The 16,102-nt window shown below is 35.5% G+C and overlaps 2 protein-coding genes across 2 annotated transcripts; one reads left to right on the top strand and one right to left on the bottom strand.

Moving 5' to 3' along the window:
* Positions 1 to 94: 94 nt before the first annotated feature.
* Positions 95 to 10,692, top strand: LOC128211404 (cytosol aminopeptidase-like). The gene is made up of 13 exons (XM_052916159.1): positions 95 to 191; positions 402 to 529; positions 1,230 to 1,390; positions 1,861 to 1,929; positions 2,194 to 2,320; positions 2,664 to 2,828; positions 4,214 to 4,372; positions 6,082 to 6,206; positions 7,938 to 8,129; positions 8,459 to 8,538; positions 9,251 to 9,400; positions 9,701 to 9,794; positions 10,199 to 10,692. The coding sequence occupies exons 1-13, from the start codon at positions 102 to 104 to the stop codon at positions 10,249 to 10,251; spliced, it is 1,593 nt and encodes a 530-aa protein (XP_052772119.1). The 5' UTR covers positions 95 to 101; the 3' UTR covers positions 10,252 to 10,692.
* A 696-nt stretch (positions 10,693 to 11,388) lies between these two features.
* Positions 11,389 to 14,138, bottom strand: LOC128211406 (uncharacterized). The gene is made up of 2 exons (XM_052916161.1): positions 13,501 to 14,138; positions 11,389 to 13,169 (listed from the first exon to the last, which is right to left on the bottom strand). Exons 1-2 carry the CDS (start codon positions 13,888 to 13,890, stop codon positions 12,888 to 12,890), a joined length of 672 nt encoding a protein of 223 aa, XP_052772121.1. The 5' UTR covers positions 13,891 to 14,138; the 3' UTR covers positions 11,389 to 12,887.
* Between the last annotated feature and the right edge of the window lie 1,964 nt (positions 14,139 to 16,102).

Here is a 16,102-nt window from a genome sequence, read left to right as displayed (position 1 = left end):
TACAATCAAATTAAATCGAATACAAGGAAAAGAACACATTGATCAGGCTCCGTTTTATAATCGATTAAAATTCTATTTTTAGAGTAATCGAACAAACCAACATGGCTGCGCCCTTGAAAATCATGAATGTTTGTAAAAAGTGCTCTAAATTTAGAAGTATACACCGATGTTTTTCAACAAATGTTTATCTGGTAAGTATGTTTATTAGTTTATAAATGGCCGGTTTCTAGTGTCGGTGAGGGCATAATACAAACATCTTAATGACAAGAAAGTGTTTCGGATATATACAATTTTTCGGATAAAGTCTTGTTTTATGAATCTTGTATGAAGTGATAATGGAATGAATGTTTGTATAGTGAACGAAATATATAATAGAATTTTAATTGAACATTTATTGTAAGAATAAAGGCTTAGTCCTGGGTGTGTATGAAGCTGAGACCAAAGGGGATCCTGTTGATGTCGCCTCAAGCCCTTCGGCTGCGTACTTCAATAAACAGACAGATGGACAGCTGGCCAGTGTCCTTAAACTGTAAGTATTTGCTGTTTTAAATTGAATTATGTTGCATGTTAAAATATGTGTCATTAATCAATGCATTTATTTGAAAGGAGGTCTGTGTAATATGATTTTATCCTTAGTTAAAAAATGATTTTTTTTAGCCTAAGAAGCCTCCTTTCTCCTTAGAAATTTATTATCATTGATTGGCAAGAATCCTAAAAACATGAGTATATTAATATGTTCCCCCCTTATGCACCAGTCAATTGTAGCCCGCACCTCAGGATACATAGGAAAGGCCCATTCCCAGCTATTTATAAATGGAGCGAAAACAAAACCACCTCATTCACTCTGCACCTGAAAGGTAAAAACACAGCCCTTTTCCCCCCCTATCCCCTTTATACCCCCGTACCTGGGGGGTCCGTGGTTACAATTGACTGTGCATTTCTAGCTAAATTTCTTTTTATTGAAGCTATATCTATTCTAGACATTCTCCGCAAGCAAACTTTCAGAGAATATCTGTCCTTGTGTTCAGACAAAATCGCAAAATAGCTTATATTTGTTGACAGTCTACAAGCTTGTCAATTGTTGTCTTTCATATTTGACAAATAGTCTGTATTTACACATATAATAAATATAATAACAACAATAAAAGCTTAAAATTGAACATTTTATAAGTAAAATGACTGTGTTTTAATTTCCTCAATTTTTGACAACCAGTCTTTCTTACTTGTAGAGCCACCTGTAACCTGAAGAAGGGCGGGAGTCGTGTACTGTATGGTGTGGTTCCAGGTTATGACATCACAGCAGTTTGCTGTTTGGGTAAACGGGGAACCAGATACAGCAAGCAGGAGGGGTTTGAGGAGGGCTGGGAGAATATACGTGCTGCTGTAGCAGGTAGAAAAAAATAAAAAAGATTAACGTTAATTAATTTGATAGTTAAGCAAAATAAACATTTTCTGAAAAAAAAACGCCATGATGATGCCATTAAAAATCAATATTCATCATAAGATATAGAATGTATTTATTGATTGTGAATGCAAAATAATGGCTTTTCTAAAAAAAAATGTTTTTTATATGAAAATGTTTTCACATTCAGCTAAAACAACAATGCTTTACAAAAGCAAATACTAGTTACATCTGTCGGTGGTTTTAGCAAAAAGCTTTAATATTGCAAATGAATTTCAGATATTAAATATCTGTAGCTTAGTACACGGGTTAACAACGACAATATGCATATATTGTATCAAGCCAATTATTCTGGACATCTGAGAATTACAGAGAAGCATTCGCATCCCCATGTAATGCTCTTGTTAATTTTCTGTTTATTATTTGAAAAGAAAGGCATCCAATTTTTTGACTGACAGGTGGTGTGCGGGCATTGAGAAGTGTTGGTGAAACCCAAGTAGATGTCGACCCCTGCCTCATGGCAGAAGGTAGGGTTAGAGTTTCTGTATTACTATGAGTAAAACGTTATGTATTGTAAATGTCTGAATTAGGTATGTTTGCACTCTGAATATTTCAATCAAGGGAGCAAAATGTAAGACAATGGAAATCATTAACCAAATATTTACAAGCATTTAGAAACATGTACCACAATAGTATTTATAAATATTAAAACAGTTGTGGAGCAAGTGTTGGATATTAAATTGCTCATACGTTGTAGAGCTTGTTCAAATGATTGAGTTTTGAGTTTTCAGCGGCTGCAGAGGGAGGTCACCTGGCTCTGTTTGAGTATGATGAGTTAAAGAACCCAGAAAAGAGGAAAAAACGCGTAAGCCTCGCTTGTCTCACACAGCATATGACCGCCTCAGACCCAGCTTCTGTGTAGGTACAAATGACACATACATGTAGTTGTTGTTCCACTATTGATGGCTTATAAGAATTGATTTTGTGTTATGAAGTATTTTTCTGCCATTGTGAACGATTTCTTTGTATCTGTGAACAATTAGTTGTATCAGTATGGATAATCCAAAAATACACTTAAATATACATTATAATTAAATTTCAAAATACAATGTTCTTATCTGTGTACATGTACATATATGAAATCAGTTAACACAATTTAACTTAAGATATAATGTTCATAGTAATGACCATTTTTGGTTTAAAAAAAATATATTTATTTTATTATACATAATTGATTATATCTGTGACCATATTTCTACAGGGAGAATGTATCCTCTCTGTGGCAGCGTGGCTGTGGGAAGGCAGAGGGACAAAACCTTGCACGCCACCTCATGGAAGCACCCTCTAACAAACTGACACCCAGGGCTTTCACAGAGCTTGTGCAAGCCAAGTTTGCAAACAGACCAAATGTTAAAGTAACTGTCAGGTGAGGTCTATAAACAGGTTACTGGTAACTTGTGTCCTAGATTTTAAATTCCTGACCCCCATTTTTCGAACAACCTTAAGTCTCTTATAACAGGATTAAGTTCCATGTACATTTTTTTTGTATAAATTGTGTAATGTTATGACATTGTGTATAGAGATTTTATACGCCCATTCAGAGAACAGGATGATTGATACTTTTCCCCTGGCCTAGGGGCTTGCCAGCAGCCTTTCTGATCAATAACTGTTGAATCATTTATTCAATCATCATCAAATTTGGTCAAAATGTGCTACTGTATATCTCAGACAAGTTTGATAACCAGCCATATCACTCTAGATACCTAAGAGAAATCAGCATTAAATTATAGAAATTACCTTAAAATTATTTGTCTCCGATCAAGAACTTTAGAAGCATATGTCCAAGCATCACCAAATTCGGTCAGAATGAGTATTGGCTTACTATCTTGGACAAGTTTGATTACAAGCTATATAGCTGCAGTCACTCGAGAGTAATCACTTTTTAATAACAGAAATTACTTAAAATAGGTCTTGTCCAATCAATAACTTTAGAAGCCTTTATCCAATTATTACCAAATTAGATCAGAATGTGTATTGCAAGTTCAGTAACCAGCTATATTGCTCCAGACACTCCAGAATTATTGTCCTTTCGTTATAGAAATTACCTAAAAAATCTTTTCTGATCAATAACTTTAGAAGCCTTTGTCCAATCATCACCAAATTTGGTCAGAATGTGTATGGGCAGAATATCTTGGTCATATTTGATAGACAGCCATGTTGCCTTGTATTCACTCCAGACTATTGACCCTTGAATCCGCAAAAATATATTAACAGCACATTTATCTGCACATGGCTATATGTACAACCACTTATCCCCAAACTTGTTGGCCTAAAAATATTTTAATAGGATAGGTGTATTTTGCAACAGTTGGCACTTTTGTTAAACTGAATTATATTATTTATATTATATGTAAGATTATTAAACCTATTTAATTTTTTTTTACTCGCTTGTTTCTCAAAGAAATAAGTATGGGTAATGTGATAGATAGCTTTCGTGGCTTTTGCATGAATAATTGTCGAGTTATGCCCCGTGTTCAAATGGAAAATCAAGCTTCAATAAGTAATTTGGTTATAAAAGATTTTTCAAGAAATTTAATTCCGGATTTCCATTTTTGATGGCTTCTTCAGTGATAAAACTTATTCATAGGTTATTGAGTGTCTTTCTGTTTCATATTATCTAAGATATATGTACGCTTAGAATTTACGTATGAAGAAGCCATTATAAAATCTGTTTACATAATTATGTAATATTAAACTTAAGTGAATTCATTGTTCTACAACCATAACCTCCAACCTCCTCCCCACCCACAGGGACCGTGCATGGATTGAAGGTGAAAAGATGGGGGCCTTCCTGTCGGTGGCCCAGGGATCAAGGGAACCCCCATATTTCCTGGAGATAGTGTACAAACACCCACAGTGCACCATGGAGAAGCCCATTGCCCTGGTCGGCAAGGGGATCACATTTGACACGTAGGAAACGAGTAGAATTTCTACTTTTTAACTCGACTATTCGAAGAATATGGAGAGCTATACTACTCACCCAAGCGTCCTCGTCGGCGTCACACCTTGGTTAAGGTTTTGCGTGCAAGCACACATAGGTTAATATCTCAACAACTACTTGAGGTATTGCATTGATGCTTTATACAACGGTTCTCAACCATCCAACCTACTTAATTAACCAAGTTAGAAAACTCTAGTTTGCATTTAATGCAAATAATAGGCCTTTATTATTCAACTTAGAAATTCTGGTTAAGGTTTTGCTTGCAAGTACACAAAGGTTAATATCTCAGCAACTACTTGAGGTATTGCATTGAGACTTGATACAATGGTACTCAACCATCCAACCTACTTAATTTACCAAGTTAGATAACTCTAGTTTGCATTAAATACAAATAATTACCCTTTATTATTCGACTTAGAAATTCTGGTTAAGGTTTTGCGTGCAAGCACACATAGGTTAATATCTCAGCAACTGCTTGAGGTATTGCATTGAGACTTGATACAATGGTACTCAACCATCCAACCTACTTAACTAACCAAGTTATATAACTCTAGTTTGCATTTAATGCAAATAATGGCCCCTTTTTTTGACATAGAAATTCTGGTTAAGGTTTTGCATGTAACCACTTTTAAGTCAATACCTCAGCGAATACACCATGTATTGCATTGAAACTTTACACACAGGCTCCCAACCATTTAACCTTCTTCTTTAATCAAGTAAGATAACTTTCTTTCATATTTTATAATTTTTGCCCCTTTATTATGAGACTTAGAAATTCTGGTTAAGGTCTTGCATGTTAGCACACATAGGATAATATCTCAGCAACTACTTGATGTATTGCATTGAGACTTTATACAATATTCAACCACCCAACATAATTGATTAATCAAGTTAGATAATTGTATTTTGCAAATAATGGCCCTTTATTATTACACTTAAAAAGTCTGGTTAAAATTTTCCATGTAACCACATTTATGTTAATATCTCAGCACATCATGTATTGCATTGAAATCTTATCTAACAGTGATCCATGCATGTTTCGCCAAAACTTTTCAATCCTTACATTGAAAAGCGGCGGAATAGTCGAGCGCACTGTCTCTGTGACAGCTCTTGTTGTTGAAACACTTGTAAATTGGAACCACATTGATTGTTTCTTTACTTGTACTGTTAATGAACAAAAATTCAGTGGACTTAAGCAGTATATTTGATCGAAAATTAGCCCGAATTCATATATTACTGCTTTGCATTACATTTTTGAACAAGCCCTGTATAAAACCCAGAATTTGAGCAAGCATGGAAAGCATTTTACCAGTGCAGGGCTTGCGGGCTTGTGCCTATTTCGACCACTGCTTAAGCTAAAACTTTTATGTCCATATGTATGTGTCTATATCATATATCTGATTCCATCAACATCATTTATTTTGCCTCTAAACTATGTGCTGTCATTAAGCAGTGTATGATGTTGAGTCACTTTTTTCTATGATTGATCTGCTGATGAATGTGTAATGCCAAAACCTTTAGATATGAAAGCTTTAAAAAATGTTTTATGTTTGTGTGATATATGAAAAATAAAATAACATGGACATATATCTAACATTAACAAATCATCAACCAATTCATAGACAGAAATAAGATTTACATTTTTTACCGGTGCATGACATTGTCCTTGTCATTTCAGGGGTGGTATTTCCATCAAGCCGTCAGCCAGTATGGACCTGATGCGGGCAGACATGGGTGGGGCAGCCTGTGTGGTCGGCTCCCTGCTTGCTGTTGACAGGCTGGGAACCAATACTTTTGTACATGGTAAACATATAACATTTAGTTAAACTTATTTATTTTACAATGATTGTGAAACTTTTTTATAATGCCTCAATTGAAAGAAGAACAGGTATATTGTTTTCCACCTGTCGTCTGGTCAGTTGGTAGAACAAAGCTTGTCCAAGTGATAACTCAAAAATGCCTGGACCTTTGGTCCTCAAACTTGACTTGGGTTTTGAGGGTGACCAGTAGATGACCCTATTGATTTTAAGGTCATCTAGTCAAAGGTCAAAGTCACAGTGACCTTGAACATAAAAAACTTGTCCAATTTATGACTTGACAATGCTTTGACCTATTATCCTCAAACTTGACATGGAGGCTGAGTCTTACTAGTATATGACCCCAATAGGTTTTGTGATCATCGGTTAAACGTCAATATCATAGTAACCCTGAATGCGTAAAGCTTGTCCAAATGATAACTAGACCATGCAAAGACCCGTTATCCATGTTTAGCCACTTACGGGTAAGTCAGTTTGTAAGCATCATGTTTTGCAATGAAACTGGTGTTTACAACTATCCAACCTACCTAATTATTCGGTAAGATAACTTTTTTTTGCATATACCGGTAATGTTAAATATGGCCTTTAATTTATTGACTTAGAAATTCTGGTTTAGGTTTTGCATGTTATCTAATTTAACAGTGATCCATGCATGTTTCACCATTACTTTGCAATCCGTAAATTTAAAAGCAGCGTAACAGTCAAGTGTGTGGTCTCAGTGCCAGCTCTTGTTTGAAATGTTGTAAAAACATAATGTCTTGTTTGCCTGTGACCTGTTTCTGTTATATTTTGTCATATAATTGTCCTAAAACAATATTACCAGTTCTGAATGATTTAATTAATGCCTTTACCATCCAGGTGATCATGAAGCATGATATTAGGATAATTTGTTAGATTGTTATTGTGTGGTTAATTTATTATCAAATTAAAATTAATTATTTTAGAAGCTGCTATTTTCTGCTTATCATTGTTATGTTACAATCTAACTGGCAGTTATTATATTTAAGCTTATGTTAATAACTTAATATTGAGGAATTTTCAACCATTTGTAGTTTAAGTTCTATCTGATGTGCAGTTATAATATTTAAGCTGATGTTAAAAACTTAATATTAAGGGCTTATCATTGTAATAATTCTCGTGTGCAGTTAATTATATTTAAGCTGATGTTAAAAACTTAATATTGAGGGCCTATCATAGTTATAGTTCTATCTGATGTGCAGTTATTATATTTTAGCTGATATTAACTTAATATTGAGGGCTTATCATATTTATAGTTCTATCTCGTGTGCTGTTATTATATTTTATCTGATATTAAAAACTTAATATTGAGGGCTAATCATATTAATAGTTCTATCTCGTGTGCTGTTATTATATTTTAGCTGATATTAAAAACTTAATATTGAGGGCTAATCATATTAATAGTTCTATCTCGTGTGCTGTTATTATATTTTAGCTGATATTAAAAACTTAATATTGAGGGCTAATCATATTAATAGTTCTATCTCGTGTGCTGTTATTATATTTTAGCTGATATTAAAAACTTAATATTGAGGGCTAATCATATTAATAGTTCTATCTCGTGTGCTGTTATTATATTTTAGCTGATATTAAAAACTTAATATTGAGGGCTTATCATATTGATAGTTCTATCTTGTGTGCTGTTATTATATTTAAGCTGATGTTAAAAACTTAATATTGAGGTTTGTTTCCACTGCAGCATTTATTCCGCTGTGTGAAAACATGCCGGGAGGTGCAGCCATCAAGCCAGGCGATGTGGTGACAGCACGCAATGGGAAATCCATCCAGATAGACAACACAGACGCGGAGGGCAGGCTTATTCTGGCTGACGCTCTCAGTTACGCTGAGACAGTCAACCCATGCCTCATCCTGGATATGGCTACACTCACCGGTGGGTAGCACAGTTGTTGTTCAATCTGCTGACTAATGTTGAATGGTTTGGTTTCAAGATCTATAAAAAAAACACACACAAATTTTAGGCAGCAGGTCACTGGTCTTAGATGGATTTAAAACCTATATGGAAAAAGTTTTAAACATATTTATACTTTATATTTGTGGATGTGTTTCGGCACATTTTATTGGTGTTTAAAAATAAATTATCTTAATATTAGAATAGAAATGACATAACTACAGATCTCCAACTTTTTGCAAGTACATAAATCTGTATTGATGTTGATCTCATTATGAGGCCTTGTATTTATAACCATACTTATCCTACAGGGGCAATTGATGTGGCCCTAGGCTCTGCTGCTACAGGGGTGTTTGCTAAATCCACAGAGACATTCAACACTCTCCAGAAGGTATTCTATAATTCATAATTTACCTTACCATTTACTATGTATGTCAATATAACTTTACTCTTTGATGACTTATTAAAACAATGTTTCAAGCAATAAAACATTGCTTCCAATACAATTATTCTTGAGAAAAGTGCCTTTTAAACCAATACTGGAAACAAAATTGCCTAATGTCTTAACAAAATTTGATAAGAATCAGATTTTCTTAAGTTGGCAGGACCAGGTGCAAAAAAAACATAAGCTCTCAGATATGTAAAACCAACTGTTAATGAAAATCTTATTATGCTTGTTAAGCTGTGGTGAGTATATAGGCTTAAACATTTAAACATACAACCCAACCCATGAAGACATACTAAAGAAAATCAATAGGGAAAGATTCCTGTTTGTTTCTAGCTTCTAATTAGTTATATAAATGAAAGGGGGGCAGTCCAATTAAAAAGTACCCACCATATGTTTAAATGAAATAACCCTTACAAAAGAGTGACAGTTTTAAAGCCTATATCTTATGTTGGCATTTGGTTAAAATATAATAAATATAATTACAATTATGACTGATTGGTTCTCATTGAACTTCATTATTTTATTTGAAATGATAATTTACACATCCATAATATGATATTTTCCGTTATGAAAATTGGTGCTATTAATGTACATATAAATGATTGATTGAAATGTTGGGATTGTCCAACATTACCTATATATACTATACTTCCAGGCGGGAAGTAGGACTGGGGATCGCATGTGGAGGATGCCGTTGTTCAGCCATTACTCAGGCCAGGTGACAGACTGCCAGCTTGCAGACGTGAACAATGTCGGTAAATACAGTCGCTCTGGTGGGTCCTGTACGGCAGCAGCATTCCTCAAGGTAGCCAGTCTAATTTCCCTAATAAGAAACAGCTTTAAGAGGTGCACCTTTGAAAAGCATATACAATTATATAGTCCTACATGATGTTAAAACTGAAATTAATGTTAAAGCCAAAACTATGTCTGTTGTTGTTTGTCATTTTTCAATTCTTTACGGAAAAATAGATGTCGCTTAAAAAAATGGTTTGTGAAAAATATATGTGGTAGATTTTTTGACATAAACATGAATTTGTAGTGGCCTAAAGGTAGTTATAGCCTTGAACATGTTTAAATATTATTCATTTGATATGACTTTATCCAGGAATTTGTAACGCATGAAGACTGGCTGCACCTGGACATAGCCGGGGTGATGTCCAACAAGGACGAGGTCCCATACCTCGGCAAGGGCATGGCTGGTGAGATACTTGTACTCATTTCATAAGGCCCTGCGCCTCTGGTGTTAAAAGGTGTTAAAAGGATGCAATATTTTTATAGCCTTGGAATAATTGTCTTCATAACAATGTTTTTACAAAAAGAAAAGAAAATTAGCAATAAAAGTTCCATATAATATATGCATGTGAATAAATTTGATGAAAAATGAAGGGAATATAAATATACGTTCTTATAAATTCTACGTTGAAAATAATTACTAACAAGCTTTATAAATGCAGGCCCTGATATTTTCTTAAAGAAGTTTTTTGCTTGTATTCAATATTACCACATGAATATCCTTGTTTGTTTGAATACTTTGCATGGTTTTATCATATCTGTCAAAGGTAATCTGCTTTTTCAACAGATATGTTTTGTTGTATATTCACAGGGAGACCCACCAGAACGATAGTCGAGTTTATACACATGATCTCCTCCTCCTGATGGCTTATCAGCATTATAGAGAAATATTGTCATGATTTGCTGGACAATCCGTCTGTTAGTGGATTTTAGAATACGTTTAAACAGATATAAAATGTTGTTATTAATACAGCGGATAAAACCAGACAAGCTTGAGCTAAACCATGTGATCATTGTTTGACCTGGGTTAAAAAAAATATTTGTGATTTTGTTTGAGATAATTGTAACTGCTTGTGAATCTTGCCATGAAAAATATCTAATTAAAAAATAGGAACTGTAGAGTGTCAGTTGAGCGACTTTAGTCAAGATTGGTAGAAAAAGATGTGAATAACTGGTATGTTACCCTGGTGATTCCGAAAAAGAATGTAGAAATGGGTATTCTTATGACCCTTCTTTGTGTGGCACTATAATGTTATATATGAATGCTTCAATGATCTAAAACATAAATAAAAAAGATCAAATAACGCTGTTTTGTTAGTGATTACTTAAAAATGTGTCTGAAAATGCTCTATTTTGCCCAAAAAGTTAGTAATGTTGTTGAAAATTGAAATATATTTTAGGCTTGGATTTACCAAATTCTGTCCAATGTTATTATGATCGGCCATTTGTTGATTGGTGTTTGTTCATAAACGTAAGTAAAATAACTCCATTTCAATAAACTTTAAAGGTGCACTCTTGCTGAATACTCCCAAATAAGATTCTCCACAATTAATAGTATTGTTTTAATATTCCAAAAAGGACGAATAAAAGTCAAACACAATCGTTCATCTGAAGGATACCGAGTTTAATTTGAAATAAATGCGCATAAAACATGGTATTTCTACCTTATGAGACTTATAGTAGACAACAGTAAATCTTTGAGCATTCACCAATCATTTAACGTTTTTTTGCACTTTCTGCTATTAAATACACGGTTACAATCGTTTTATCAGTATTTAATATTTTACATAAATGCATTATTTAGAAAGTAGTTAAAGGATTATCAGTCAAAATTTATGTTTGATATACATGTGTATGTATTGATTTGAATAAGAGTGTCACTTTAAACAAAATGGTTGCCAACGAAATATTTGCGAGTCAACGATGATCCATGCTATTGATTTGAACACAGCAAATGTAAATGTTTGTATAGATGGTAAACAGCTGAAGATATCAATAACATAACATTTTACCACATTTATTGTGAATTTATCTACAAACAATAGAGCAACATGAAGTCTGACAAAATGCAATAGAATCTTATCTACTGTACAATAAACTATGAGAAATGTTTCCTTAACAGGGGAAAAAACTTTCACAGAAATTCACAAGCACTGAGTGAATGACAAAATGCTTTAATGACATGTAGACAAATGTTAAAAATGAATCACAACTTCATACCAAATTATAGAGCATGAAACAATACTACACATTGACATCAAACGTTACATGTATTCCATAGTTCCAGTGTCCTTTCTGATAGATTTAATGAACATTGACGGCGTTCACTCTAAATTTCGATGTTAATTAAATGATGGACTAGAAAGCTTTACGTTTTTTTAGCTCATGTTTTTTTTTTACGGAAACAGACGTTCGATATCTTTAAATAAAATTTACACGCATGTTTTCGGAGACAAAATGAACATATAAAGTAATGTCCATAATTCGATCATGAAGAATTATTGAGTTATTTCCCTTGTTCAAATGAAATAAAGAACAGATTAGCATTCGCTCCGCGACGCTTTTGCTTCTTTTTTTACATATATGATGGTTTCAATTTACCATCGAGACGATATGTTCACAGATGCACTCGAAATTGACGGAGGTGCACGCGAAATAAGCGGTGGTGCACGCCGGAAATTAGCGGAAGTGAACGCGAAATTATCGAAAGTGCACGCGAAATTATCGGAGGTGCACGCGAAATTAACGGAAGCGCAAGCGAAATAAACGGAGCTGCACGCGAATTAAACGAAGGTGCACGCGAAATAAACGGAGGTGCACACGAATTAAATGAAGGTGCACGCGAAATAAACGGTGGACCACGCGAAATAAGCGGAGGTGCACGCGAAATAAACGGAGGTACACGCGAAATGAAAGGAGCGCTGACAACTGGAATGAAATTGTGGAATGAATTTCTGGCAATTCAATTGGTTGTCTGTAAATAGTTAGCCTAAGAATATATATATTGATGCATAATCTGGACACAAACACCCATATTTTCTTAATTACTGTTGTTTCGAAAATGTTCTCAGTAATCAAGATATAGGTTATTGTGCCAGCCTGTGTTTAGGCTTTGATCGTCGAGGAAATGATCAATTTGATGCAAATAAAGTTTTACATAGATTTAGGACGGGCGTGTTCTGATATGGACGGTTGCTGTCCTAATAGCTAGTTAAATAAATGGGTACCGGTTGCCTTTCTGCCAGGCGCCTGGCATATAGGATATGAATCGGGATGTGCATAAATGTGTCTCAAAAGACCAGTGGGATGGTCCTAAATTGGGAGGGGTGTGAATATTATGAACACACTTTTTGTACACTGTGGTTGGATGCAACATTGTTGAATCATTGAAACGTGCAAAGAATGGTTGTGATGTGTGAAGATTCCTTGAACGGTTTAGTGAATTTACCCTCATCAACAAAGCATGAATCACATTTATAAAGTAAATATAATTAACCCTACTAGGGTTTTAAGGATTGGTCTACGATCGTCATACCGAACAAAAACACATATGACGCCCATGACGTTTTCCCGCCATTTTTATTCCATGGCAGACGACAGTGTTTGCTGTCCGAGATACTGTCCACGGACACCGTGTTTTGGATCAAGTGCTGGAAGAGCACTTCCGGTGTCGTCTTGGTGGGCACGTGGCGCCTGTGACGTTTGCCCAGGGGATTCATCACAGCAGATGAGATTGAGACGATGGTCTGCGACCAGTCCACATCCGTCTGCAGTGAGACCGTCTGGAAATGAAGCTGTTTATTAAACCTTATACGATCTAAACGGCTTGAAAGTGAATCAGAGGTTGTAATTTGATAAGGATGGACATATTAGTACCGTAAACTTGAAAGAGACTATCTAAGTATCATATCATATTTGTCTGAATGGTGAATTATGTATTATTAATGATCATGCTTGGATGCTAGTCATTCCGCCGTTTAACCGCTTGCGTAGTATAACAATGGTTTAAAAAGTAGCAGCTGTTGAACAAAATGAAATAGTAATGCTGTCGAAGTTTCCATGTAATAAAAAACATCGATATCTGTTAAGTTAAAAACTACTGATACTAGGTACCTCTCTTTCACTTTCCCGTTTCTTAGCAGCGGCGACGGCAGTGGCGAGCGCTTTGTTTCGGAGCGTCCAGCGGTAGACGTTCATGATCCGCATCGAATAGTGGCAGTTAGGCCAAGGACACGTGAAGAACCCACACTCCCCGCGCCGGTGCGCGTTCTGATCACGTGATTTGTTGAACTCCGCAAGCGCGTTCTCGCGAAGCTGCAGGATGCATGAGGAGCAGTAGCTGTGGCCACACGGCAGCACGCGCGGCTTGGTGAAGTATTCCTCACAGACGTAACAACGGAGCGTCTCCTCAAGCGTGAAAGCGCCTTTTGTCGTCTGCTTGTCCGAACCGTCAGACGACAGACTGCTCCCGTCAGGTATAAACACAGACGACCAAGCCACCATGCTTGGTATATTCACATACCTTTAAAAAGTCGTCAACAACCTTCAAAATAACTCAGGAACAGTACTTTACTATTTCAATTTTCACTATTAAAATCACGTTCTAGAAGGCAGTTAATTCCAGCTAATAGATTTTTTCCCCTCGTTGCAACCTGCTTCCGAGCAGCAAACATTGGCTTGTAAACAGCGAGTGCCTGATGTTTTCAATCGATTGAAGAATAACACAGATATTACTTAATCAAGGTAGGAAACTTGAAAACGTCGATATCCGAGCCTTACACTTCATTATCAAGCAGTATCAACATTGTAAACAACGGCGTGTTTTGCCAGGTTGTTATTGTCGTCAAATTCAATGCAACTCATGTATCCTTTTAGATTTTGTTGTCTCTAGTACAACATAGTTCCTTTGAATAATAACGTATTCGGTTATTCAATGTGAAGACCGTGTTGCAGGTAAACACAATGTAAAGCCCAACGTCTACTAAGCTGTCAGATACTAGGAGGCTAATACCTTGTTTATTTTAAATATTTATGTATAATATAATGATATTTTTTTTTAAAAATGATTATTTTGAAATGTCTATTTATTACTTTTAAACAATATTAAAAGACTGAAAGGCCTTATTTTAGTGTCCAAGCTACGTGTGTTTACTTTGTAAGGTGATAAGCGTTGAGCGCGTTGCTTGTCGGTCAGATACTACTAGTATGGTTTACACACTTTTTGAAATGTGATGAACGTTGAGTGCTATGCTTGGCGGACAGTTACTTGCAAGGTTTAAACCCTTCTGAAGGTGAAAAGCGTTGAGCGCGATGCTTGGCGGTCAGTTACTAGTATGGTTAAAACCCTTCTGAAGGTGAAAAGCGTTGAGCGCGATGCTTGGCGGTCAGTTACTTGTATGGTTTAAACACTTCTGAAAGTGAAAGGTGAAAAGCGTTGAGCGCGATGTTTGGCGGTCAGATATAAAAACAAATGGCTGGTTTCGATATATAAACTTTAAGTCATGATGACACACGGTGAGGTCGATGGGCACAGAAATACGGTTATACAAACTTATTAACATCTGTTCTGCGTGTTGTCAAGGCAGATTTTGTTAAGACTGCGGCAGGGTAACCCGACTTCAGCCGAAATATTTACGAGGCCATTCTACTGTTGCCCTGCATGACCCACATCAGCTTAATTGAGTACCACCTGTTTTTTTTTCTTAAAAAAATGTTCTTTATTTTTTTTCTGTAAGATTGGACCATTTAATGATAATTGGTAAGAATATTGGAAAATTTGAGAATTGTTATCTAAAGGGATAAACACTGAGGTCATTTTACCTTTTAACGTTTTTTTTTGACGAATTTGATGTACTCCGTGATGCTAACCTAATGACCTACATTTGGATCCTTCGTGACCCATACTCGAACTTGGCATAGTTTCAAAGAGACACGCATTCGAACAAAAAAATAAGTAGAAAATATTGCCTCTAAAGGGTTACCAAGTGTTTCTCTCTGACTGTTGCCCTCGTGACCATTGTTTGACCAAACAGTTACGAACATAACGTACATAAACATCTGGTCAAGTTTAATAACGATTGGGTAAACAATGCGGTCTCTAGGTATTTTTAACATTTGACCTATTGACCTACTTTTTGAAGCAAACATGATCCGTATTCGAAGATGTTAAGGTGACATACATTTTGTCAGAGTTTTGAAGATTGGGTGAAAGGGTGGCTTTATAAGAGTTACTATACATGTTGTATCTCTTTGGCAATGGTTGACCTCGTGCTGGGAGTAGGATTTTTTTAACCAAACATGACATAAAATCGAATATTTAGATTTTATAGCAACAAGCTTCATACAGATTGGATTGAAAATGTCTCTAGGTCAGCCGAGCATTTGACAATAAGACATACTTTACATCGGACATGAGCCAAAACGGACCTTGACGACTTGGGTTTTCATATATAATTCATTTGGCCTAGAGACGCAGATTTTGACAGGAAAGACTTATACATGTAATTAAACTTAACATAAAGGCCAAGTTTAAAGAATGTTTGGCATGACAATCCCCTGCTGTGCATCTCCTGCTAACTGCACTGATGTCGCAGTAGGGGCCAATTTCTTGTTTATTGGATCAGGGCCATTTCTATAATAAAACCTCCAAAACTGCACAGCAGGATACTCAGATCGGAGATCCGATAAGACATTTAGAATAAAATCAATACACAGA

The sequence above is a fragment of the Mya arenaria genome, chromosome 12 (assembly GCF_026914265.1).
Source record: "Mya arenaria isolate MELC-2E11 chromosome 12, ASM2691426v1".
Classification (NCBI taxonomy): Eukaryota; Metazoa; Mollusca; class Bivalvia; order Myida; family Myidae; genus Mya; species Mya arenaria.
The sequence above is the reverse complement of the archived record's forward strand: the minus strand, read 5'-3'. Positions and strand labels throughout refer to the sequence as shown.